Source organism: Mustelus asterias, chromosome 12 (genome assembly GCF_964213995.1).
Source record: "Mustelus asterias chromosome 12, sMusAst1.hap1.1, whole genome shotgun sequence".
Taxonomy (NCBI): Eukaryota; Metazoa; Chordata; class Chondrichthyes; order Carcharhiniformes; family Triakidae; genus Mustelus; species Mustelus asterias.
In genome coordinates, this window is record NC_135812.1 from 97290228 (window position 1) to 97317967 (window position 27740).

At 48.4% G+C, this 27740-nt stretch overlaps 1 protein-coding gene across 1 annotated transcript in view; it reads left to right on the plus strand.

Moving 5' to 3' along the window:
- Positions 1 to 27740, plus strand: part of LOC144501720 (dynein axonemal heavy chain 17-like) — an 832067-nt gene that overhangs the window by 112642 nt on the left and 691685 nt on the right. The window contains exons 11-12 of the mRNA XM_078225682.1: positions 8510 to 8626; positions 14209 to 14477. Of these exons, the coding sequence (XP_078081808.1) occupies positions 8510 to 8626; positions 14209 to 14477 (386 nt within the window). The remainder of the gene's footprint in view (positions 1 to 8509; positions 8627 to 14208; positions 14478 to 27740) is intronic.

Below are 27740 nucleotides of genomic sequence, written 5' to 3' on the forward strand. Positions count from 1 at the left end.
ATAGGAAGTGGCCCTGGAAATATTGGATACATTACATAAGAACTAGGAGCGGGAGTAGACAATTCAGCCCCTTGAGCCTGCTCCGCTGTAATAACTCCACGGAGGCGAAAGTCCCGTCACCAAGTTACTTTATTTACACCATACATCTGTACACAACCAGCTCTCCAGTTGCTCCTGCTGAATGCAGGCTGGGAGTCTGACACACCTGCTTTAAATAGGGAACATGAGGCTCCCTGATTTAACCACCAATTAAGACTCATCAGGTATTTCTTTCGACACCAACCAAGTAAACAAACTCAAATTAACTTAGGGACAAAGTAAAAGGGGCAGCTCCCCAAAAGAAAGGGGGAACAGCCCGAACCAAAAACAAAGTCGAAAGGAAACTTAAAACGTCAAACCAAAAGGTGATTATCGGGGTCGATAATACACCCCAGCCCCTGCGGCGCCCAGCGGTCGCGGAAGGCGTCAACCGCACCCGTGGACACCGCATGCTCCCTCTCCAGAGACACCTGGCCGCGAATGTAGCCGCGGTAGAGGGGCAGACAGTTGGGATGGACGGCCCCGTCGATCGCCCGCTGCCTGGACCTATTGATGGCGCGTCTCGCCAGGCCCAGGAGCAGGTTCACGAGGAGGTCGGCATCCCGACCCGCCCCTCTCCGCACCAGGTGCCCGTAGATGAGGAGCGTGGGACTGAAGTGCAAACAAAACATCAATAAAAGGTGTTTGAGACAAACAAAAAGGGTGTGCAATCTAAGACATGAAACATAGGCATGGTCCACGGACTCCACAAGACCACAGAAGGGCCAAGCTTGGGAGCCCGTGAACCTAAAGAACCTACGGTTGTACGGCACTGCTGCGTGCAACACCCTTCACCACAGGTCCCCAAGATAATTGGGGGAGATCCCTCCGTAGAGGGACCTCCACTGGGGACCTCCGCTGCCTGGTGGCAACAAGGCCCCCCAAGGTGTATCCGGGCGAGGACGCGGTAATGAAAGCTATGGAGCAGCAGCCCGTACAGGAAATGCTTCCATGCGGTGGAAAAGGGCACGGAGAACATTTCCGTGAGGCGGCACATGTTGTAGGGCACCTGACCCGGGGGAGGCCCGGGGGGGGGGAGGGGGGGTCGAGGCTTTGGGCCAATGTGGAATTCCGTCCGGAAGACACATCAGGTAGTTCATACTCTAGCAAGCCAACCTCATTAGCCTGGCCGAAGTCATCACATCTGCCATTCAATACGATAATAGTTGATCTTGTCTCAGCCTCAACTCCACTTTCATGCCTGTTCCCATAACCCTTCAACCCATTACTAATTCAAAATCTATCTCCTCCTTAAATTTACTGAATGTCCCAGCATCCACTACACTCGGACATAACGAATTCCACAGATTCATGACACTCTGAGAGAAGTAATTTCTCTTAACTATTAAAAACATGCAACCCTTTATCCCAAAACTATGACCCCTCATTCTCAATTGCTCCACAAGAGGAAACATCCCCTCTATGTCTACCCCTTCAATCCCCTTTAAAATCTTATATACCTCAACTAGCATCTCCTTTCATTCTTCAAAACACTGTAGAGAGTAAAGGTCTAAACTGTTCAACCTCTCCTGATTAGTATCAAACATATTGTTCATATCGACTATCCAGAAAACTCCCTGCAAAGCAATTAAGCTGTCATAATCCTTTGTAAAAGATATCTTGAGCAGATAAGTTTTTATCCTGTCACCTATATGGATAAAATCTTGTTGAGTGAAAAAAGCTGACATATTTTGATTTGATATTCTCAAATACCATGGTAATTGGCAATTCTTAAAAATAGGTTACACAAATTTTAATGCCTGGAAAGATTGTCGATATAATTTTCCCTATTTTTTAAAAAGTACATTACCTGGATTTATCAAGACTATTCTGGCAGTTTTCTGGTGAATCTAATTGAACCTAGAATGAGATACAAGGCTGAGATCTTAATTACTTCTGCCCTGCCTCAGTCCAACTATTGCTGAAACCCTCATGCGTATTTTTAAAATTTCCTTGCTTTCCAATGTTCTCTCAGCTGGCATCAAAATTGAATCTAGTCCAGCAATGCCTCCATTTTGGGAGCCCGTGAACCTAAAGAACCTACGGTTGTACGGCACTGCGGCACAGTAGCACAGTGGTTAGCACTGCTGCTTCACAGCTCCAGGGTCCCGGGTTCGATTCCCGGCTCGGGTCACTGTCTGTGTGGAGTTTGCACATTCTCCTTGTGTCTGTGTGGGTTTCCTCCGGGTGCTCCGGTTTCCTCCCACAGTCCAAAGATGTGCGGGTTAGGTTGATTGGCCAGGTTAAAAAAAATTGCCCCTTAGAGTCCTGGGATGCGTAGGTTAGAGTGATTAGCGGGTAAAATATGTGGGGGTAGGGCCTGGGTGGGATTGTGGTCGGTGCAGACTCGATGGGCCGAATGGCCTCCTTCTGCACTGTAGGGTTTCTATGATTTCTATGATTTTAAAATTCTCATTGCCATGTTCAAATTCATTTGTACTTTGCTATCCCTATCTCTAACCTCCTCCCGTACCACAACTCTCTGACAAGTCAGTATTCCTTACTTTCTAGTCTCTTGTGCAACCTGCACTTTCTTCTCTCCACTGGCTGCTGTACTGTTCGTTGTCTAATCCCTGAACTCTAGCATTCTCTTCTATTTCTCTGTTCTTTTGACCATCCTCTAATGTTGGATCACTGTTAATTTTTGTTTTATTATGCTGCCTAAGTGCCTTGCTATGCTTTACTACATTAAACACCTTCCCTCTAACACAAGGTCAGAAGTGGGATTATTCACTGATGATTGCACAGTGCTCAATACCATTGACAATTTCTCAGATACTGAAGTGGTCCATTCCTACATGCAACAAGCCTGACAATATTTGGGCTTATGCTGATAAGTGGCTAATAACATTTACACCACGTAATTGACAGGCAACCATGATCTCTAATGAGAGAATTTAACCATCTGCCTTGACATTACGATTCTTGATTCACTCATCAAAAACATCCCAGGGGTTACCATTGACCAGAAGTTCAACTAATCCAGCTACATAGACATTGTGGTTATAAGAGCAAGTCAGCACTGATGAAGGGTCATCTAGCCTCGAAACATTGGCTCTATTTTCTCCCAGTAAGAACTTTAACAACACCAGGTTAAAGTCCAACAAATTTATTTGGTAGCAAAAGCCACAAGCTTTCGGAGCCTTAAGCCCCTTCCTCAGGTGAGTGGGAATTCTGTTCACAAACAGGGCATATAAAGACACAAACTCAATTTACAGAATAATGGTTGGAATGCGAATACTTACAGCTAATCAAGTCTTTAAGATACTAACAATGCAAGTGGAGAGAGCATCAAGACAGGCTAAAGAAATGTGTATTGTCTCCAGACAGGACAGCCAGTGAGACTCTGCAGGTCCAGGCAAGCTGTGGGGATTACAGATAGTGTGACATGAACCCAATATCCCGGTTGAGGCCGTCCTCATGTGTGCGGAACTTGGCTATCAGTTTCTGCTCAGCGACTCTGCGCAGAGTCGCTGAGCAGAAACTGATAGCCAAGTTCCGCACACTTGAGGACGGCCTCAACCGGGATATTGGGTTCATGTCACACTATCTGTAATCCCCACAGTTTGCCTGGACCTGCAGAGTCTCACTGGCTGTCCTGTCTGGAGACAATACACATCTCTTTAGCCTGTCTTGATGCTCTCTCCACTCACATTGTTTGTATCTTAAAGACTTGATTAGCTATAAGTATTCGCATTCCAACCATTATTCTGTAAATTGAGTTTGTGTCTTTATATGCCCTGTTTGTGAACAGAATTCCCACTCACCTGAGGAAGGGGCTTAAGGCTCCGAAAGCTTGTGGCTTTTGCTACCAAATAAACCTGTTAGACTTTAACCTGGTGTTGTTAAACTTCTTACTGTGTTTACCCCAGTCCAACGCCGGCATCTCCTCATCTATTTTCTCCCCACAGATGCTGTCAGACCTGCTGAGATTTTTCAACATTTTCTGTTTTTGTTTCAGATTCCAGCATTTGCAGTATTTTGCTTTTATCTTAGTGTTTAACTCACTGCCACTTCTCTTCTAGGAACGCCTTCCCTGAAGAAGTACTGCTCTTCTCTCTGACAGAATTTTTGTCTCTTTCACCCTGTGCACCGTCATTGTTTTCCAATTTCCTCCTGGTGTTCGATGAGGTGTTGACCAAAACTCGCTTTCAGAGCCATATTTCCTTCCTCAGTGACTGTCTCCGACTCACCCCACGTGGATTCCAAATGAAGATCCACCCCATATCTTTCAAATCCACCCAGGATTACAGGTATCTCCAGGACATAGAACGCTCCTCAGACTGCTGTTCTCCGCACATCCTGAGATGCATGCTCAGTGCCATGCGCCACCATATGCACACCCTTGATATCACTCTCCAGCAGTACCGACTCACTCATTCTCAGAGCTGTCCTGGTCCCCAGTTTCACTTCATTCTTCGACTCATCCGATACATGAATTTTTCTCTTCCTCTTAGGTGTTAAGGGACGCAAGCTCCAACAACTCATCGATACCAACACCCACCCAGGACCCTCCCCACCTCCTCCCATCCTTCGCACCCTCTCCCTCCTAACAGCCCTTGCCGCTTATTCACCATACCCTCTGACTTTCCCCTCTCTGAGGCTGAGTGTGTTGTACTCAGCAAAGGACTCGGCTTTGTACCCTCATGTCCTCACCTCAATGAATTTCGGGCTCGGCATGATGCTGAATTTTTCTTCCGCCACCTTCGTCTCCATGCTCAATTCTTTGGGCAGGAGTCCTTTCACCCATCTCCAGCACACCCCCTCCTCTTGGACCCCTCCCTCTGACCTCTTACCTGCTCTTGATCTTTTCATCGAGAACTGTCGGTGTGACATCGGTCGTCTCAATTTCTCTGCTCCTCTCAATCATTCTAACATGTCTCCTTCTGAATTTGCTGCATTTCGCTCTCTCAGGTCCAATCCTGACCTTGTGATCAAACCCACTGACAAGGGTGGTGCTGTCTGGCGTATGGACCTCTACCTAGCAGAGGCTGAGCGCCAAGTCTCAGACCCTTTCTCCTACCTCCCCCTGGATCACAACCCGACCACCAAACATCAAGCCACCATTTCCAGGACTGTCAATGACCTCATCTCCTCTGGAGAACTTCCCTCCACAGGCTCCAACATCATAGTCTCCCAACCCCGGACAGCTTGCTTCTACCTCCTTCTCAAAATCCACAAATACGACAGCCCTGGCCGGCCCATCGTGTCAGCCTGTTCCTGCCCCTCTGAACTCATTTCCCCCTATCTTAAAATCATAGAATCCTACAGTGGAGAAGGAGGTCATTCGGCCCATCGAATCTGCACCGACCACAATCCCCCCCAGGCCCTATCCCTATAACCCCATAATGCATTTACCCTAGCTAGTCCCCCTGATACTAAGGGGAAATTTAGCATGGCCAATCCACCTAACGTGCACATCTTTGAACTGTGGGAGTAAGCCGGAGCACCCGGATGAAACCCACGCAGACATGGGGAGAACGTGCAAATTCTTGGCTCCATTCTCTATCCTTTTATCCAGTCTCTTCCCACCTATGTCCGCGATTCCTCCGATGTCCTATACCATATCAATGACTTCCAGTTCCCCGGCCCAAACCGCCCCCTCCTCACCATGGATGTCCAATTCCTCTACACCTCCATTCCCCACTAGAATGGCCTCAAAGCTCTTTGTTTCTTCCTCGAACAGAGGTCTGAACAATCCCCATCCACCATCTGGCTGAACTGGTTCTCTCACTCAACAATTTCTCCTTTAACTCGTCTCACTTCCTCCAAATAAAAGGTGTGGCTATGGGCACCTGCATGGGTCCCAGTTAATGCCTGTCTCTTTGTGGGTTATGTGGAGCATTCCCTTTTCCAGTCCTACTCCAGTCCCTCTCCCACAACTCCTTTATCGGTACATCGACGACTATTTCTGTGCCACTTCATGCTCTCATCTGGACCTGGAAAAATTTATCAATTTTGCTTGCAATTTCCACCCCTCTATCACCTTCACATGTTCCATCTCTGACACTTCTCTTCCCTTTCTTGACCTCTGTGTCTCCATTTCTGGTGATAAACTGTCCACTAGTATCCATTACAAGCCCATCGAATCACACAACTACCTTGACTAAAGCGCTTCACACCCCACATCCTGTAAGCACTCCATCCCATTCTTTCAGTTCCTTTGCCTCCGCTCCATCTGTTTTGATGATGGCAGTTCTAATGAAGGGTCATCTGGACTTGAAATGTTTGCTCTATTCTCTGTCCACAGATGTTGTCAGACCTGAGATTTTCCAGCATTTCCTACTTTTGTACCCCATCCACAACCTTCAATACCCCTTTCACCATTGTCGCAGAGTGGCAGCAGTGTGTATTATCTCCAAGATGGATTATAGCAATTTGTCATGTATACTTTGACAGCACCTTCAGAATTGTCAAAACACCACCCCCTCCAAATCACAAACATTCCTTCATTGTTAGTGGGCCAAAATCCTGGAACATTCTTGCGAATGGTGCTGTGATTGTACCTACACCTTATGGATTTCTGTGTTTCAAGAAGAAGGCCCATTATCACTTTCTCAAGGGCATAAGGAGGAGGTGTTAGCAATTCTGGAAAGGGTAAAAATAGATAAGTCCCCTGGGCCGGATGGGATTTATCCTAGGATTCTCTGGGAGGCTAGAGAGGAGATTGCAGAGCCTTTGGCTTTGATCTTTGTGTCATCATTGTCTACAGGAACAGTGCCAGAAGACTGGAGGATAGCAAATGTTGTCCTCTTGTTCAAGAAGGGGAGTAGGGACAACCCTGGTAATTATAGACCGGTGAGCCTTACTTCTGTTGTGGGCAAAGTATTGGAAAGGATTATAAGAGGTAGGATTTATAATCACCTAGAAAGGAATAATTTGATTAGGGATAGTCAGCACGGTTTTGTGAAGGGTAGGTCGTGCCTCACAAACCTTATTGAGTTCTTTGAGAAGGTGACCAAAGAGGTGGATGAGGGTAAAGCGGTTGATGTGGTGTATATGGATTTCAGCAAAGCGTTTGATAAGGTTCCCCATGGTAAGCTTTTGCAGAAAATACGGACACATGGGATTGAGGGTGATTTAGTGGTTTGGATCAGGAATTGGCTAGCTGTAAGAAAACAAAGGGTGGTGGTTGATGGGAAATATTCATCCTGGAGTTCAGTTACTAGTGGTGTACCGCAATGATCTGTTTTGGGGACACTGCTGTTTGTCATTTTTATTAATGACTTGGATGAGGGCGTGGAAGGATGGATTAGTAAATTTGCGGATGACACTAAAGTCGGTGGAGTTGTAGACAGTGCGGAGGGAAGTGGCAGGTTACAGAGGGACACAGATAAGCTGCAGAGCTGGGCTGAGAGGTGGCAAATGGAGTTTAATGTGGAAAAGTGTGAGGTGATTCACTTTGGAAGGAGTAACAGGAATACAGAGTACTGGGCTAATGGTAGTGTGGATGAACAGAGGGATCTGGGTGTCCATGTGCATAGATCCCTGAAAGTTGGCACCCAGGTTGATAGGGTTGTTAAGAAGACGTACGGTGTGTTAGCTTTTATTGGTAGAGGGATTGAGTTTCGGAGCCAGGAGGTCATGCTGCAACTGTACAAAACTCTGGTGCGGCCGCATTTGGAGTATTGCGTACAGTTCTGGTCGCCGTATTATAGGAAAGATGTGGAAGTGTTGGAAAGGGTGCAGAGGAGATTTACCAGGATGTTGCCTGGTATGGTGGGAAAATCGTATGAGGAAAGGCTGAGGGGCTTGAGGTTGTTTTCGTTAGAGAGAAGAAGGTTAAGAGGTGACTTAATAGAGGCATACAAGATGATCAGAGGATTAGATAGGGTGGATAGTGAGAACCTTTTTCCTCGGATGGTGTTGGCTAGCACGAGGGGACATAGCTTTAAATTGAGGGGTGAGAGATATAGGACAGATGTTAGAGGTAGGTTCTTTACTCAGAGAGTGGTAAGGGCGTGGAATGCCCTGCCTGCAGCAGTGGTGGACTTGTCAACGTTGAGAGCGTTCAAGTGGTTATTGGATAACCATATGGATGATATTGGAATACTGTAGATTAGAGGGGCTTTAGATTGGTACCACTGGTCGGCGCAACATCGAGAGCCGAAGGGCCTGTACTGCGCTGTAATGTTCTATGTTCTATGTTCTATTTAATGATGGGTACAAATGCTGGCCCTGTCAGAGAAAAACATCTCAAAAATGTTTAGAAGCAAAGCAAGTTGTTATTGTTTGTCCCAGTTTTATGTACTGAACTATTGGGAGATTCACATGTAAAACCTTTAGCTAGAAGTGGCATATGATTTCCTGCTGATGAGCGTTGATTGAAGCATCTGTTTTAATAACCTTTTGTGTTCTATTAACATTTATACTTTTTACTAGTAGATATTTGTACAAGCATAATTGTTTATTTTGATGTGCTTACATACAGAAATTTGAAGAGGACTATGCAGTGTTTCAAAGCAAGATTGATGATTTCGACCGACGGTTGGGAATGATTATTTGTCAGAGATTTGGTGACTGTTCAAGCATTCTATCTGCTGTAAAGGTAAACTGGATTCTGAAAATTGTTTTGAGATGAGGCAGCAGTTAAAATTGCATGTTTCATGTTACAAATTGTTTTGTTTGTCATTTAATGATTTATATGGTTCAATAAAAAGTTTAGAAAAGCATGTCAGATGACCCATTACTGCCAGGAGTGGGAGAAGACGGGGGGGTGGATACCCGACCTAAGAATTCTCACCCTTTGTGGAGAGAGCCTTGGATCTGGGGGGGGGGAGGAGGGCAGGACCGTTAGTGACAGCCAGGTCGGGTTGCGAAGTAGGAGTGAGCATCCTCCAATCCTTCATCTGTATGGCATATCTCAAGTAAGTGACATGCTGCCCAAAAACGTGCAAGGGTGGTGTCCACAGTGAAAAGCCTGGGGCAGGAAATGGTCGCCATGGGTGGCATGATCCAAGGCACAGCTGAGTCACAGCGGGCCATGGCCAAGTCACAGCAGAACACAGTCAAGTCCCTATGGACCACAGCTGAGAGCCTTGGGACACTTTGAGTCACTGCGGCCATGGCTGAGGGGCTCAGAAGCATCATGAAGACCCAACGGGCCAAGGTTGAGACACAGCGTGCTATGGCTGTGGGCCTCGAGAGTATGGCCCTGTCACAGCAGGACATGGCTGAGTGGCTTGGCCTGGTCTCAAAGGGCACTTGCTGTGGGCATCGCGAGATTGACCCAAACTCTGAGGGCTATCCCTGATGGCTTGCACACCGTACAGTAAAGCAGTTGGGCCTCCAGGACTGCCGGGTCAGGTAATGCTGAAGCTTTTGGAGCTCAGTCCAGTTGCGCCGCCGTCCCATGGAATGACGCAGGGGCCCATCAGCACCCAGAAAGAGGAGGAAGGCCTGGAACCTGTGCCGGGACCTTCCACCCAGGAGACTCCTGCTGTTGCAGGACCATCCTACCCCACCCCCCCTTCCTGACACCGGTGCATCTCAAGGGCAGCGGGATGAACAAGGTGGCACGGATATGTGCCACCAGAAATTCGGCCGAGGCATTTCAGTAGAGGCAGTAGCTACCCAATGTCATAGTGCTGCAGTGGCAGCTCAGATTCAAGTCTTGCAATCTTTGTTGCCATGCAAGTGCAGTTTGCTGACATATGTGTTCAAACGTTTGCTGTCATGGTTTTGGATACTGGTGCTCAAAGGTACCTGAGGCTCTTGTGGCAATAATGGAAGAATGTGTAGTGTAAGAAGATGTCACTAGAATTGCTGCAGTGCTACCCCAGGGGGAGTAGCATTGGCTTTATGGAGTGTGAGCCAGCTATCGTGTCGGCATTGCCCTTGATGCTATCTGTCAACCTGCTCCGATGCTGCCAAGCCTTCTGGGATCAGTGGTGCTGGAGGGCATCCTGCAAGGTAATTTGCAGGGTTCCTCCAGTGAAAGTCAGAAGGGTACTATTAACCATGCTGAAATCATTTAGGTAACACTTTGTAGGAATACTAGGGCAAGCAAAGACATCTACAAAACAGCCACTAAGGAAATGATTAATTGACTTTTTTGTGAATTATTAAACCATTTGTTTGATTAAGTTAGTTTAGTGTGGTTGTTTTGTGTCAGCATTGTTGAAAAAGGGACACTGGAAAGTAAGTGACAGTGGAATTCTTTGACTTTTGTAGAAGTTGTGTGCTTGTTGGATGAAGCGATCACAGACTGAAGAGTACCTCCTCCTTCTCTTCCTCCGTGTTGACATGGCCAAGGCTCCCATGCACAAGTGGGTCATGTGAATACAGTGAAACTCATTGTACCAATCATTGCAAGGATGCAAAACATTTGGGATGCCTAAAATACTCTCATGGCATGGACAGTTCTGGAGGAACCCTGTAGTACTTGGCAGAGCACTTGTTAAGATTATTTTGCTGCACAATACATAACCTTGCCATCATGAGGGCTCATCCTTTGCCACAGTTATACAATAACCAGTTGTGGAGCAGGAGGAAAAAAGGGAAAGGAGGAAGAAACCAACGCAGTTCCTTTTTGGCTGAGTTATCTATGATTGACTCATTTAACATTGATACTTGTAATTCAGTGTTCCTCTTGTTTACACTCACTTCTGCAACCAGTTCGAAAAGTTGCTCCAACAGAATGCACCTCTCTTTTAATTTGTGCTGGCTCAAAGTAGTGCAAATCAACTTTATGCGGCACTTGCGTTGCAGAAAACTAGCCTCTTGCAGCCACTCAACAGCGATTGAGTGTGGCTACACTCTGTTATTATGTAAATTAGCAGCCAGCACAAAGATTAGGTGTTGCCTGTACTGGAAGCAATGGTTTGAATAATTATGTGTTGAGTCATAGAGATTTACAGTATGGAAACAGGCCCTTCGGGCGAACTTGTTCATGCCGCCCTTTTTTTAAACCACTAAGCCAGTCCCAATTGCTCACATTTGGCCCATATCCCTCTGTACACATCTTATCCACGTAACTGTCTAAATGCTTTTTAAAGGACAAAATTGTACTTGCGTCTACTATTATCTCTGGCAGCTTGTTCCAGACAGTCACCACCCTCTGTGTGAAGAAATTGCTCCTCTGGACCCTTTTGTATCTCTCCCCTTTCACCTTAAACCTATGCCCTCTAGTTTTAGACTCCCCTAGCCTTGTAAAAGATGTTGACTATCTAACTGATCTATGCCCTTCATTATTTTATAGACGTCTATAAGATCACCCCTAAATCTCCTACACTGCAGGGAATAAAGTCCCAGTCTATCCAGCCTCCCCTTATAATTCAAACCATCAAGTCCCAGTAGCATCCTAGTAAATCATTTCTGCACTCTTTCTAGTTTAATAATATCCTTTATCCTTTCTATAATAGGGTGACCAGAACTGTACACAGTATTCCAAGTGTGGCCTTACCAATGTCTTGTACAATTTCAACAAGACATCCCAACTCCTGAATTCAATGTTCTGATCCATGAAACCAAGCATGCCGAATGCCTTCTTCACCACTCTGTCCATCTGTGACTCCACTTTCAAGGAGCTATGAACCTGTACCCCTAGATCTCTTTATCCTATAAGTTCTGCCCTGGCTCGATCTACCAAAATGCATCACCTCGCAAATATCTAAATTAAACTCCATCTGCCATTCACCAGCTCACTTAATCAAGATCCCGTTGCAATCCTAAATAATCTTCTTCACTGTCCACTATGCCATCAACGCTGGTGTCATTTGCAAACTTACTAACCATGCCTCCTAAATTCTCATCCAAATCATTAATATAAATGACAAATAACAGCGGACCTAGCACCGATCCCTGAGGCACACCACTGGTCATAGGCCTCCAGTTTGAAAAACAACCCTCTGTCCTCGGGCCAATTTTGTATCCATTTGGCTACCTCATCCTGGATCCTGTAAGATTTAACGTTATGCAACAACCTACCATGCGGTGGGTTGTTAATTACCCTTTTACAGGCTTGATCCAATCTTCTGGTCAAAGTTGATGGTTATGTTCCTGACTGCATTTTTAGGATTAAAATTAGCCAGTTATCTGTAAAGTGTCAACTAAAGCAGTAGGTTGCCTGTTGCCGCCATGTTTATCTGTTTTGATCTTGTGAAGTCATTAAACCTTCTGCTATTGTATTGGCAATTCTTGCTTCCTATATGCACTTTCTTATGCCTAATTTTTCTCAAAGTATCTATGGTTTCTCTTGTTCAGATTGCATCCATTAGTTCACTTGTTAGTTTTGATTTAAGGACAGCTAAATTTAAATTCTGTACCTTTGTCCTCAAAGTAACTTCCTATGACCCCTTACTGTCATATTCTCCAGGCCTCACACGCTCATTGCTCAAAAGTGTATGTAGGAGTTGCATTTTTATCCCACCACCCAGGGCGGCATGGTGGCACAGTGGTTAGCACTGCTGCCTCACAGTGCTAGGGACTTGGGTTCGATTCCCGGCTTGGGTTACTGTCTGTGTGGAGTTTGCACGTTCTCCCTGCGTCTGCGTGGATTTCCTCCAGGTACTCCGGTTTCCTTCCAGAGTCTGAAAGACGTGCTGGTTAGGTGCATTGACCCGAACAGGCACCGGAATGTGGCGACTAGGGGAATTTCACATTAACTTCATGCAGTGTTAATGTAAGCCTTACTTGTGACTAATAAATAAACTTTTACTTTGCTTAGCTGGCTTTGGTATTCACATTGGAACTATTTGGTGGTAGAAATCTGCTGCACATCTTATGGTGAATCACAGGATTCAAACTTTCAAGGCCACTTTCAAGGGAAGACGATGGCCTAGAGCTTGACTATTAATCCAGAAACTCAGCCAATGTTTTGGGTTCGAATCCTGCCACGGCAGATGGTGGAATTTGAATTCCATTTTTAAAAAATCTGCAATTAAGAATCTACTGATGACCATAAAACCATTGTTGATTGGCGGAAAAACCCATCTGGTTCACTAATGTCCTTTAGGGAAGGAAATCTGCTGTCATTACGTGGTCTGGCCTACATGTAGCTCCAGAGCCACAGCAATGTGGTTGACTCTGACCTGCCCTCAACAGGCAACTAGGGATGGGGAATAAATGCTGGCCAGCCAGCGATGTCCATATCCCACAAACAAATAAAAGAAAAACTAACTCTAAACAAAAATTTTAAAAACTTTATTTGAAAAGATTTTTTTTCTATTCTTTAAAGTTGCTTTCTTTCCTCTTGTATTTCATCCTTCCACATGACCATAGTGACTAACAGATTACATTTTTAAACTCATCTTTTTTTAGTAAGCCTGTCAAATGGAATGTTGCACTGAAATCCTTCTTCTGTCACTGTATGACTGTGCTGATTCTGGCCTTGCTTGCCCAAAAACCGGAAAATTCCACTTCAGGTCAATGAACCTTTGCATGGTTTATACCCCGCTCACTACGATTCCTCTGGCAAGCGGGACAGGAGAAGTCCTCCCATAATGCTTTTGTTTAAATATTGTACAATGCATATGAAGGAGTAGCCAGTCACACCCTACTTGATAAAGTTTCTTTATGCTCATGTCATCCAAAAGTGCTCCCAAATGCCAGATGTATTTATTTTGTTCCAATAATTTATTTGACCATTATATGGCCAATTATACATGGAACAGATCTTTATGTGTCAAACTTTCATATTGATTGTAATGGATTACACCAACCAATTGCATTTATGTTGCATCTTTAAAATGTTTCATGAAAATATAAGAGGAAAATGGACACTGAGTCTAAAAGATAATGGACGCAATCTTACCTGCCACTCACTCTATGCTCCCGCTGCAGCGAGATCGGAAAATTTGGCGCCTACTGCAGTGGGATGGGAAAATTCTGCCGGTTTGAACGGTGGTAGGATGATAAAAGTTTAGAAAAACAATGGGTTTTACATCGATGTTTGGATGAGCTGAAGTTTATTTAAGTTTGAGGATAAGAAAAAGGCTAGGAATGGTTTGGAATGGTTCTGGAGTGAGAATAGAAGAGTGAATGATTACAATGGCAAATGGGTGGAAGTATAAGTGCAGGGAGATGTTGTTACAGAGCAAAGACACTTGATAATTTGATCTTCAATAGCATGCCTACTTTGATGAATAACTATTATATTTTCAATATTATGTTATGCTTCTGTTGTTTCAGGTGTTGAACATGTTTGGATTTTTCATCAAGCGCCAATTGATAAAAGAAGAAGTATCTGAAAAATACCCTATCCTAGTTGATATGATTAACAGTGATTTAGATAATATCAAGACAGTATTTGATTCACACTTACTTGAAACTGCAGCTAAGGGTGGTGTTCCAACCATCAACAAGAATATGCCACATGTAGCTGGTGAACTGAAATGGGCACAGGAAGTTAATGAAAGAATGGAAGCATCAATGAAGAGTTTCAAATCCATTGATCATTCGTAAGTGTTTAAAATGCTGGGATAAATTTTTATTACATATATACTTATATCGAAGCAAATATTTGAATTGGACTATAACCTTAAAAGACTTAAGATAACAGGCTTGAAACTACACTAAAGATGAAATGAACCATTTTTTACTTATGAAGAATGTGTTCCTTACAAAAATAAATTTTGTACAGAAAACAAAGGTAATTTTAAGGGATATACATTTGTGTTGGTAAATTTTATAAATAAGCTACGGTTTTAAATGGTTTTAACTTAGTATTTCTGTGTAGGGAAGGGAAAACCTAAAGTTAGATTCATGCTAGACAAATATGTTTGTATGTGTGGGGGTTGCCTCAGTTTCAACAGTGCTTTTATTGTGCTTCGAGATGTTATGGTGTGATGAATAAATAAAGACTGGAGAAGTACCAGTTGTTGCTTAGCAACTGGGGGCCCTTTTAAGGTAGAAATGCTTTTGAGTTTAATTTTAGCTGAATTTGTTGGCAGTTGAAGATAACACAGGGAGGGAACATCACTCAACTCTGCCAGGAAAAGCTGGATAGGACAAGGAAGCTGCAAAGAGGCAGACTTCACAAAACAGATTCAGTCCAGATAACCGGGGAATTGGGACATAAAGAATGTCTTAGGAAGACTGAAATTAAGTGAACAGAGATCCATAAGCTGAACAAAGTAGCGTGCAGAGGAGAATTCAAGGAAAAGGCAGACAAAGTGTTGTGAGTGAAAGAGACAGCAGCAGTAACCAGAGTTGAACTGGGAAAGCAGACTGCAGAGGTGAGTCAAAAATTTGATGCCATTTCAATAGAGTCTGGGAATCGATAGTTAAAGCAATTGTGAACAGTTTGTACAATAGACAATACAAAGAAATCATGAAGGAGGAGTGGTCAAATCTGGAAGCTGCATTCTTTGTTAAAAGTAGAGTGGAAGCTTTGTTTGAAAGAATTATTTGGAAAACCTGGATTAGAATTCGGAATGCAAACTGCAGATAGAAAACATTGTTGTGAAAGAGGATTTTAAAGCGTATTTGTTTGGGTGTGGAGTTTGGGAGCTCTCACTTGAAGGGATTTTGAGGAGAATTCCACAGACATTCACTTGGGTTCAAAGTGAAGAGCGTATATGACCACAACCAGCTTGTGTGTTTAAAGGGACTTTGTGCAATGAAGACTATTGTAGCTTAAGATATACTATGTAATTTGGGTCAATCTTAAAATCTGTGTATATTTGTGAAGTTGAGGAGTGAAGGATTACTGTATCATAATCCAACTTTTCATGTTTAATAAATGTTTTTTTTTCTTGTTGTTAAAACTAATTAGCAGCCCTCTAATTCTGTTCCTCCACATTTTCTAAAAGAAAATAAAAGTTACGGCCCTTTGAGTAAGGTTTCAATTTTGGGATCTTCCTGTCCACTTATAACATCAACTGAGATCTTAAAACTTCTAAAAAATGCACAATTATATAAGAACTTTTATCAGAAAATAACGTCCCTATGTTCTTCACAGCTGGATTCTAAAATAAAATTTGACATTAATTCATGAAGAGTGATAGTAGGGAAAAAGCGTTGTCAAACAGGTAAGTCATAAAGATAGAAATAGTGGGGGAGAGGTGGGAGATTTAGGGAAGAAATTTCAGAGCTTAGGGCGAGGTAGCTGAAGGCATGGCCATCATAGGTGGAGCGGTTAAAATTTTAATGCCCAACATTAAGTACACCCAGGTACCTCAGAGAGTTGTGGCACTGGAGGAGGTAAGAGAGATAATGAAAGGCAATGCCAGGTGTTGACTTAAAAACAAAGATGAAAAACTTAAAATTGAGATGTTGGTTGACTGGGAGTCAATAGAAGTTAGCGAGCACAGAGATGATGGGTGAATGGGACTGGACTGTGCAAGTTAGGACACAAGGAGCAGAGTTTTAGATGGTAAAACACAGGAAGTCTGCCAGGAGTACGCTGGAATAATCCAGGAATGAAGAAAGTTTTTTAAATTCTTTCACAGGATATAGGCATCGCTGGCTATGCCAACATTTATTGCCCATCCCCTTATTTCTCTTGAGAAGGCATTGGCGAGCTTTATCACTGAACCACAACAGCCCATGGTGTAGGTACACCCAAAGTGCGGTTAGGAAGGAATTTCTAGGATTTTGACCCAACCACAGTGGAGGAATGGTGATTTTGTTCCAAGTTACGATGGTGAATGGTTTAGAGGGGAACTGAGAGGTGGTGGTATTCTCCATGCATATGAATTGTCCTAGTTGGTAGTAAATGTGTTGCTGCAGTGGATCTTGTGGATGATTAAAATTTTAACCGCTCCACCTATGATGGCCATGCCTTCAGCTACCTAGCCCTAAGCTCTGAAATTTCCTCCCGAAATCTCCCACCCCTCCCCCACTATTTCTATCTTTATGACTTACCTGTTTGACAAAGCTTTTTCCCTACTATCACTGCACAATGCTGTCACTGTGTTGTCAGTGGTGGAAGGAGTTAATTTTTAAGTTGGTGGATGGGATGCCGATTAAACAGATGGCTTTTTAATTATTATTTGTTCATGAGATGCGATGTCGCTGGCTAAGCTCGCGTTCATTACTCCGAATTACCATCGAGTAATTGGTGGTGTGCTGTTATCATAGAAACCCTACAGTGCAGAAGGAGGCCATTCGGCCCATATCTTGAACTATTGCAGTCCATGTATTGTTGAGACATCCACAGTGGTGTTAGGACTGGAGTTCCAGGGTTTTGAACCAATGGCAGTGAAGGAACAGCAGTGTAGTTCCAAGTCAGGGTGGTGTGCCACTTGGAGGGCTGCTTGCAAGTGGTGAAGTTCCCTTACATCTGAGGTCACGGATTTGGAAGATCCTGTTGAAGGAGCCTTGGTTACAAGTGGGGCACCACAGCTATCAGTACTGAAGCCACAAATTATTTGGATATGAGGATCAAATGTAATAATTCCAAATTTGCTGATGACACAAAACTAAATGAGATGTCAGTTGTGAGGAGGACGTTGTGAGATAATTGTTGGGTTAGATTTGAAATCATAGAAATCATAGAAACCCGACAGTGCAGAAGGAGGCCATTCGGCCCATCGAGTCTGCACCGACCACAATCCCACCCAGGCCCTACCCCCACATATTTACCCGCTAATCCCTCTAACCTACACATCCCAGGACTCTAAGGGGCAATTTTTAACCTGGCCAATCAACCTAACCCGCACATCTTTGGACTGGTCTGTGTTTTGTGGATAGGACATAATTGGACAATTTTCCACATTGCTGGGTAGATGCCAGTGTTGTAGCTGTACTGCAACAGCTTAGCTAGCGGAATGGCTAGCTCTGGAGCACGTCTTCAGTACTAACAACAGAATGTTGTTAGGACCCATAGCCTTTGAAGTATCCAGTGTATTCAGCCATTTTTTGGTATCACATGGAGTGAATAAAATTGGCTGATGCAGGGCCCCTCAGGAGGGGGCCAAAGTGGATCATCCACTTGGCACTTCTGGTGGCAGATGGCTGCAAATGCTTCAGCCTTCTCTTTTGCATTGATGTGCTGACCTCCTCCATTAATGAGGATGGGATATTTGTGGATCCTCCTTTTCTAGTATTTAATTGTTCATCGCTATTCACAGCTGGATGTGGCAAGACTGCAGAGCTTAGAACCATAGAACCATAGAAAATTACAGCTCAGAAACAGGCCTTTTGGCCCTTCTTGTCTATGCCGAACCATTTTCTGCCTAGTCCCACTGACCTGCACTTGGACCATATCCCTCCACACCCCTCTCATCCATGAACCCGTCCAAGTTTTTCTTAAATGTTAAAAGTCACCCCGCATTTCCCACTTTATCCGGCAGCTCATTCCTCACTCCCACCACTCTCTGCGTGAAGAAGCACCCCCTAATATTCCCTTTAAATTTTTTCCTTTCACCCTTAACCCATGCCCCCTGGTTTTTTTTCTCCCCTAGCCTCAGTGGAAAAAGCCTGCTTGCATTCACTCTATCTATACCCATCAAAATCTTATACACCTCTATCAAATCTCCCCTCATTCTTCTACGCTCCAGGGAATAAAGTCCCAACCTATTCAATCTCTCTCTGTAACTCAGCTTCTCAAGTCCTGGCAACATCCTTGTGAACCTTCTCTGCACTCTTTCAACCTTATTTACATCCTTCCTGTAACTAGGTGACCAAAACTGTACACAATACTCTAAATTCGGCCTCACCAATGCCTTATATAACCTTACCATAACACTCCAACTTTTATACTCGATACTCCGATTTATAAAGGCCAATGTACCAAAGGCACTCTTTACGACCCTATCCACCTGTGACGTCACTTTTAGGGAATTCTGTACCTGTATTCCCAGATCCCTCTGTTCAACTGCACTCTTCAGAGTCCTACCATTTACCCTGTACGTTCTACTTTGGTTTGTCCTTCCAAAGTGCAATATCTCACACTTGTCTGCGTTAAATTCCATTTGCCATTTTTCAGCCCATTTTTCTAGTTGGTCCAAATCCCTCTGCAAGCTTTGAAAACCTTCCTCATTGTCCACTACACCTCCAATCTTTGTATCATCAGCAAATTTGCTAATCCAATTTACCACATTATCATCCAGATCATTGATATAGATGACAAACAACAATGGACTCAACACCGATCCCTGCGGCACACCACTAGTCACAGGCCTCCACTCAGAGAAGCAATCCTCCACAACCGCTCTCCGGCTTCTTCCATTGAGCCAGTGTCTAATCCAATTTACTACCTCCCCATGTATACCCAGCGACTGAACCTTCCTAACTAACCTCCCATGAGGGACCTTGTCAAAGGCCTTGCTGAAATCCAGGTAGACAACATCCACCGCCTTCCCTTCATCCACTTTCCTGGTAACCTCCTCGAAAAACTCTAATAGATTGGTCAAACATGACCTACCATGCACAAAGCCATGTTGACTCTCCCTAATAAGTCCCTGTCTATCCAAATATTTGTAGATCCTATCCCTTATCACACCTTCCAATAACTTGCCCACCACCGACGTCAAACTTACTGGCCTATAATTTCCCGGATTTCTTTTGGAACCTTTTTTAAACAACGGAACAACATGAGCCACCCTCCAATCATCCGGCACCTCCCCCGTGAATACTGACATTTTAAATATGTTTGCCAGGGCCCCTGCAAGTTCGACACTAGCTTCCCTCAAGGTCCGTGGGAATACCCTGTCCGGTCCTGGGGATTTATCCACTCTGATTTGCCTCAAGACAGCAAGCACCTCCTCCTTTAATCTGTAAAGGTTCCATGACCTCCCTATCTGTTTGCCCTATTTCCGTAGACTCCATGCCCGTTTCCTCAGTAAATACGGATGCAAAAAAAACATTTAGTATCTCCCCCATCTCTTTTGGTTCCATACACAGTCTACCACTCTGGTCTTCAAGAGGACCAATTTTATCCCTCACTATCCTTTTGCTCCTAACATACCTTTAGAAGCTCTTTGGATTTTCCTTCACTCTGTCTGCCAAAGCAACCCCATGTCTTCTTTTAACCCTCCTGATTTCCCTCTTAAGTAGCTTCTTGCACTTTTTATATTCAAGCATTTGATCTGTTCCTTGCTGCCTGTACATTTCATACAACTCTCTCTTCCTCTTAATCAGTGTTGCAATCTCCTTCGAGAACCAAGGTCCCTTATTCCTATTTACTTTGCCTTTAATCCTGACAGGAACATACAAACTCTGCACTCTCAAAATTTCTCCTTTGAAGGCCTCCCATTTCCCATTTACATCCTTACCAGAGAACAGCCTGTGCCAATCCACACTTCCCAGATCCCTTCTCATTTCATCAAATTTGGCCTTTTTCCAGTTCAGAACTTCAACCCGAGGACCAGATCTATCCTTATCCATGATCAGGCTGAAACTAATGGCATTATGATCACTGGATCCAAAGTGTTCCCTCACACTCACATCCATCACCTGCCCGAACTCATTTCCCAATAGGAGATCCAATATCGCATCCTCTCTAGTTGGCACCTCTATATACTGATGTAGAAAATTTTCCTGAACACATTTTACAAACTCTACCCCATCTAAACCTTTAACAGTATGCGAGTCCCAATCTATATGTGGAAAATTAAAATCCCCTACTATCACAATTTTGTGTTTCTTGCAGTTGTCAGCTATCTCTCTGCTGATTTGCTCCTCCAATTCTCGCTGACTATTGGGTGGTCTATAATACAACCCCATTAATGTGGCCATACCTTTCCTGTTTCTCAGCTCCACCCATAGGGCCTCTGTAGACAAGGTCCCTAATCTATCCTGCCTGAGTACCGCTGTAACATTTTCCCTGACCAACAATGCCACCCCCCACCTTTTATCCCTCTGCCTCTATCCCACCTGAAACATTGGAACCCTGGAACATTGAGCTGCCAGTCCTGCCCCCCATGTAGCCAAGTTTCACTCATGGCTATAATGTCATATTTCCATGTCTCTATCCACGCCTTCAGCTCATCTGCCTTCCCCACGATACTCCTGGCATTGAAATAGACACACCTCAAAAGGTTATTTCCACCACACTCAACCCTTCCATTTGTGATTTTGCTTGAACTAACCTGTCTTTTTACCCCTGCTCCACTATCTGCTCTGGCACTCTGGTTCCCATCCCCCTCCAAATCTAGTTTAAACGCTCCCCAATAACACTAGCAAACCTCCCTGCGAGACTTGATCCATTGGTTATGGGTCACTTAGCTCTGCCTATCACATGCTGCTTCTATTGCGTTTGGAATGCAAGTAATCCATGTTGTAGCTTCACCACCTCATTTTTAGGTGTGCCTACCGCTGCTCTTGGCATGCTTTCCTCCACTCTTCATTAAATCAGAGTTGATCTTTTAGCTTGATGGCAGTGGTAGAGTATATAATTCTGATGCTGCTGGTGGTCACAGCACCTCATGAATGTCCAGGGGCTGTTGTTCATCATGGAGTCCAACCTTGGACCATCAGCACGGACCTAGGCCTGAACGCCGACCTCGAGTCTTAGGGATGCCTCTGGGAACTAGTGCAGGCAGCAATAAGCACTCTTGCAGGTGGGAGATGTGCTGGAAATTCTTTGAAGTGGCAGTGCTGCAGCCTTAGGACCTGTCAAGCAGCAGTGTCTGTGATCACTAATGCATGGGTTCTGGTTGTGTGTGGGTAGGGGAGGGAAGGGGCAGGGGGGGAATGAGGGGGCTGTGTTGCTGGGGGGCTGTGGGGGTGAAAGGGGGGATGGTGTTGCTGGAGGGCTGTGGGGAGGAATGGGGAGTGTGTGTTGCTGGAGGGCTGTGGGGGGGTTGGGAGTGTGTGTTGCTGGGCTGCGAGAGAGCAGAGAACTTTAACCTCTCCATCTGTCTCTCCCCTTCCCCAAATTCTCCCCCTCTTCAGCTTTACGAGATGGCTTTTGCAATGCAACCCATTGATCTTGCTGTTCTTTTAGTTGCTGCTGGAGCTGAGGAGGAGGAGCAGGAGGATGAATTGCGGGCAGAGGAGGCCCAGGCCTTATCACCTGCAGGAGGAGAGGGAGTCGGCCATTGGAGGCAGGATGTGTTTGCCATTCGCCCTGGCAGAGGGGGTGCAGAAGAAGGAGGGAGCAGAGACCCCGGCAGTTCCACGTACAAGTGTCCTTCGAGTAACTGTCAGACATTGCGTGCCGCCGACGACTCCGAAAGGAGACAGTGCAATGCCTGTGCTATTTGTTGCAGGACCTTGCACCTTGGGGCATGGGGGTGCAACTGTTGCCAGTGGCTGTGAAAGTGATGGCCGTCTGAAACCTTGACACCACCGCATCTTTCCGGGCTACCAGTGGAGACCTTTGTGGCATTTCACAATCATCTGTCTGCAAGTGTGTGAAGGAGGTCACAGATGCCCTGTATGCCCGGGCTGGCCAGTATATTAAATTTGACCTGGATCAGGCCCAGCAGGAAGTTCGAGCTGCAGGATTCACAGCCATCGTGGGGATACCAAATGTGCAGGGGGCTATAGACTGCACCCACGTTGCCCTAAAGGCCCAGGTCAGGAATCCAGGAAGATTCATGAATAGAAAGGGATTCCATTCAATAAATGTCCAATTGGTTGTGTAACCATCAGCTCAACATTATGCACGTCTGCGCCACGTCTGGTAGCGTGCATGACAGCTTCATATTGAGGAGTTCTGATATCCCGGAGGTCTTTGAGGAGGAGCCCGGAGTGCAGGGATGGCTCGTGGGGGACATGGGGTACCCGCTTCGGACTTGGCTAATGACGTCTGTACGGAAGCCTGAGACTGAGGCGGAGACCCGATATAATGAGGCCCACTTTGCCACCCGTTCAATAGTGGAGGGGTGCATAGGGCTCCTCAAGATGCGGTCCAGGTGCCTGGACCGCTCTGGCAGGCCCTTCAATACAGCCCCCTTGTATCGTCCTGCATTGTGTCGGTGTGCTGTGCCCTACACAATCTGGCGCTGCAGCGAGAAGACCTTGAGGAGGAGATGTGAAGGTCGACCCACTGGGCGTCGCTGGAAAGGAGGCCGCTGAGCAGGAGGAGGTGGAAGAGGAGGAGGATGATGACGAAGAGCAACACTACCCAGGCACTGGAGGGCTAGTGGCAGCAAGGGTCATGCATGCAAGGACGGCGAGGGAGACCCTGATCAACATACGCTTTGGGCAATAGAAGGCTGTGTTGCCGCACGTGAGTTACATCCCACCAGTCCCCCCGCCCCGGAGTCCTATAATCTCCTGCAACATTGTAACAACAGAGTGGTGGGTCTGAGTACATTGTGTTCGCGAGTTTCTTTAGTAGGCAGGAGGGTGATGATGACTTGCTAAGCACCATTGTGATGATGCCCTGGTCCAAAGTAGTCTGACTCCTACCGCATGCATGCTGGTACCTGGGTCCACATCTGGGTAGTGGGTAACAGGGCCTTGGGACGGGTGGGGTGGGGGGAGGGGAAGGAATCTCTTGTGGGTTCTGGGGATGCCATGGCAGATGGTGCAAGTCGCTGCCAATGCATGCCACCCACTGTAGCCAGTGATTTCTTTCAGCGCCTTCGTATTCTCGGTGACAATGTTGAGGGGCGTCTCCCACTGACATCAACATGCAGGATCCCTCTGGCGACAGTCAGGGCAAGAAGTTCCAGTTAGAGGCAAAGCTGGGACAAATTAGTCACAGGTAGGTGATGAAATAAAATTTATTGGCGCCAATGAAAGTGTCTTAATGATAAGTGATGACATAAAAACGTGTGAACAAGAAACATTAAAATCTACCGAGTGCTGCCCTTCACCCATGCTATCTTAGTGCCGCTACAACTTCTTAACTTTACATGGCTTACCAATATGTCTTGGTGTCTCCCCAGGTTATGCATCGGAGGTGGAGGTGGCCAGCTGCCTACCGCACCCTGTGGCCTGTGATGCCCTTGGCGACCGTCCTCTGGAGGGCTTTCCCTGGTGGGCCCTGGCCGGCTTCCAGCTGTCTGGGACATATCCATGACACCCGCTTCTTCCGCTGCTGCTCAGATGCCCCAGTTTCAGGAAGTGGGGAGTCAGAAGGTGTAATGGGCGGCACGGTAGCACAGTGGTTATGGGCGGCACGGTAGCACAGTGGTTATGGGCGGCACGGTAGCACAGTGGTTAGCACTGCTGCTTCACAGCTCCAGGGTCCTGGGTTCGATTCCCGGCTCGGGTCACTGTCTGTGTGGAGTTTGCACATTCTCCTCGTGTCTGCGTGGGTTTCCTCCGGGTGCTCCGGTTTCCTCCCACAGCCCAAAGATGTGCGGGTTAGGTTGATTGGCCAGGTTAAAAATTGTCCCTTAGAGTCCTGGGATGCGTAGGTTAGAGGGATTAGCGGGTAAAATGTGTGGGGGTAGGGCCTGGGTGGGATTGTGGTCGGTGCAGACTCGATGGGCCGAATGGCCTCCTTCTGCACTGTAGGGTTTCTATGTTTCTAACCACAGCTGCAGACTCCTGGCTGGAAGGCTCCAGCATGGGCTCGAGCCCTTCTTCCTCCCTTGGGGCTCCTGTGGGCCCCTGGGTCACTCTATGGGATGGCGGTTCTTCTGCAGTGAGCTCCAGAAGCTCCGGCCCACCTGGCCCTGCCAATACTGGAGGACCACCTGCGTTCCTGCCATGGTGGTCGAGCCCTCTGTGATGGCTCCCTGTGTTAGTGGCCACCTGTCAATGGCAGCAGCAAGGGCCCTTTGAGACTGGGCCATGCTCTGCAGACCCTCAGTCATGGCCCTCTGTAACTGGGCCACCTTCTCAAAGGTTGTTGCCATAGCCTGCTGCGTCTCAGCACTGTCCAGCTGTGTCTCCTTGAAGCTCTTGAGCCTGTCAGCCATGGGCCACAGAATCTCGAGAAGCCTGTTGAGGCCCTCATCTGTGGCCTGCTGTGACTGGGCCGTGACCCAGTGGGACTGCACCGTGGCCTGCTGTGACTCGGCCATCTCTTGGAACCTGCCACTCATGGTGAGGATCTCCTGCCCCAGGCTTTCCACCATGGATGCCATCATTGCAGTGTTGGCCTGTGAAATTGAAATTTCTCCATAAAGTGAAGGATTGGCAAGTGCTCACTCCTATGATGCAGCCCAGTCATGCTGTCACTTATCACCCGCATCCCCTCCTCTCTCGCAAGCTCCAGCGCCCGCTCCTCAAAGGGGGTGACGACTTGGATGTTAGGCTCACCAACCCCTGTCTTCGCCCTCTCCCAGTGGTGATGGGCATTCTTCTCCTGTGAGGACAGAAGGGGGGAGGAGGGGAGAGGGGGAAGGGGGGAGGGGGGAGAGGGTGAGGGGGAGGGGGAGGGGGAGGGGGAGGGGGGAGGGGGAGGGGGGAGGGGGGGGAGGGGAGGGGGGGAGAGGAGGGGGGAGGGGAGAGGAGGGGGGAGAGGGGGAGAGGGAGAGGAGGAGGGGGTGAGGGGAGGGGGGCGAGGGAGGGGGAGAGGAGGGGAGTGGAGGGAGGGAGGGAGGGAGGGGTGGAGGGGTGGAGAGGAGGAGGAGGGGCGAGCGAGGGGGGGGGCGAGCGAGGGAGGGGGGCGGGCGAGGGAGGGGCGGGCGAGGGAGGGGCGGGCGAGCGAGGGAGGGGGGCGGGTGAGCGAGGGAGGGGGGTGGGTGAGGGAGGGAGGGGCGAGCGAGGGAGGGGGGCGAGCGAGGGAGGGGGGGCGAGCGAGGGAGGGGGGCGAGCGAGGGAGGGGGGCGAGCGAGGGAGGGGGGCGAGCGAGGGAGGGGGGCGCGCGAGGGAGGGGGGCGAGCGAGGGAGGGGGGCGAGCGAGGGAGGGGGGGTGAGGGAGGGGGGGTGAGGGAGGGGGGGTGAGCGAGGGGGGGGCGAGCGAGGGGGGGGGGCGAGCGAGGGGGGGGCGAGCGAGGGGGGGGGCGAGCGAGGGAGGGCGGGCGAGCGAGGGAGGGGCGAGCGAGGGAGGGGCGAGCGAGGGAGGGGAGAGCGAGGGAGGGGAGGGCGAGCGAGGGGGGGCGAGCGAGGGGGGGCGAGCGAGGAGGGGGCGAGCGAGGGAGGGGGGGCGAGCGAGGGGGGGCGAGCGAGGGAGGGGGGGCGAGCGAGGGAGGGGGCGAGCGAGGGAGAGAGGGGGGGCGAGCGAGGGAGGGAGGGGGGGCGAGCGAGGGAGGGAGGGGGGGCGAGCGAGGGGGGGCGAGCGAGGGAGGGAGGGGGGGCGAGCGAGGGAGGGAGGGTGGGCGAGCGAGGGAGGGAGGGGGGGCGAGCGAGGGAGGGAGGGGGGCGAGCGAGGGAGGGAGGGGGGGGCGAGCGAGGGAGGGAGGGGGGGGCGAGCGAGGGAGGGAGGGGGGGGCGAGCGAGGGAGGGAGGGGGGGGCGAGCGAGGGAGGGAGGGGGGGGCGAGCGAGGGAGGGGGGGGGGGCGAGCGAGGGAGGGGGGCGAGCGAGGGAGGGACGGGGGGCGAGCGAGGGAGGGAGGGGGGGGCGAGGGAGGGAGGGGGGCGAGGGAGGGAGGGGGGGGCGAGGGAGGGAGGGGGGGGCGAGGGAGGGAGGGGGGGGGCGAGGGAGGGAGGGGGGGCGAGGGAGGGAGGGGGGGGCGAGCGAGGGAGGGGGGGGCGAGCGAGGGAGGGGGGGGCGAGCGAGGGAGGGGGGGGCGAGCGAGGGGGGGGTGGCGAGCGAGGGGGTGGCGAGCGAGGGGGGGGCGAGGGAGGGGGGCGAGCGAGGGAGGGGGGGCGAGCGAGGGAGGGGGGGCGAGGGAGGGGGGGCGAGGGAGGGGGCGAGCGAGGGAGGGAGGGGGCAAGCGAGGGAGGGAGGGGGCGGGGGAGGGAGGGGGTGAGGGAGGGGACGGGGAGGGGAGGGAGGGGGAGGGGAGGGTGGAGGGAGGGGGAGGGGAGGGTGGGGAGGGGGAGGGGAGGGTGGGGGGAGGGAGGGCGAGGGTGGGGGGAGGGAGGGGGAGAGGGGGGAGGGAGGGGGAGAGGGTGGAGGGGGGGAGGGGGGTGGAGAGGGGGAGGGGGGTGGAGAGGGGGAGGGGGGGAGGGAGGGGGGGGGAGGGAGGGTGGGGGGGGAGGAGGGGGAGGGTGGGGGGGGAGGAGGGGGAGGGTGGGGGGGGGAGGAGGGGGAGGGTGGGGGAGGAGGGGGAGGGTGGGGGGGGAGGGGCAGGGTTCTTCCAGGAGAGAAGCTTTATTTTTTTGCTTTTTCTGCGCCTGTGCAGTTTGTGGCTCTGATCTGAGCTGCTGGCTGTGTGGTGAGTTAAGCCCTGCCCACTGCATCTTGTGGCCAGAAACAGTCTAGCCCAAAGTTTCAGAGACAGAGTGCATAAGATTGGGTGTGAAAACCCACCCGAAAAACGGATCTGGAACTCTCCCCTTTTCATGCTAGCTGGACACTGAGAAAAAATCTCATAAAATTCCACCACGAAGGTGAGTTGTACACTGCAGAATCCCGAGCCTCTGAATGTTCTTGAGGCATGGTTAGAGATGGCCGCTGTCTGATATTTGTGTGGTGCGAGTTTTACTTACCATTCATCAGCCCAAGCCTGACAGTTGTCCAGATCTTGTTGCGTTTGGATGAAAGGTGCTTCAATATCTGAACAGTTGCCATTCATGATGAATGTTGTGCAATATTAGTGAACATCCCCAGTTCTAACCTTATGATGGAGAGAAGGTCATTGATGATGCAGCTGAAGATGATTGGGCCGAGGACACTAACTTGAGTGACATACTGGAATGAAGTGATCGATCTCCAACATTCACAACTATTTCCCTTTTTACCATTGGTAGAATTTTCCCGGATTCCCATTAACTTCAGTTTTACTCGGGTTTCTTGATGCCACATTGATGTCAAGAGCAGTCAC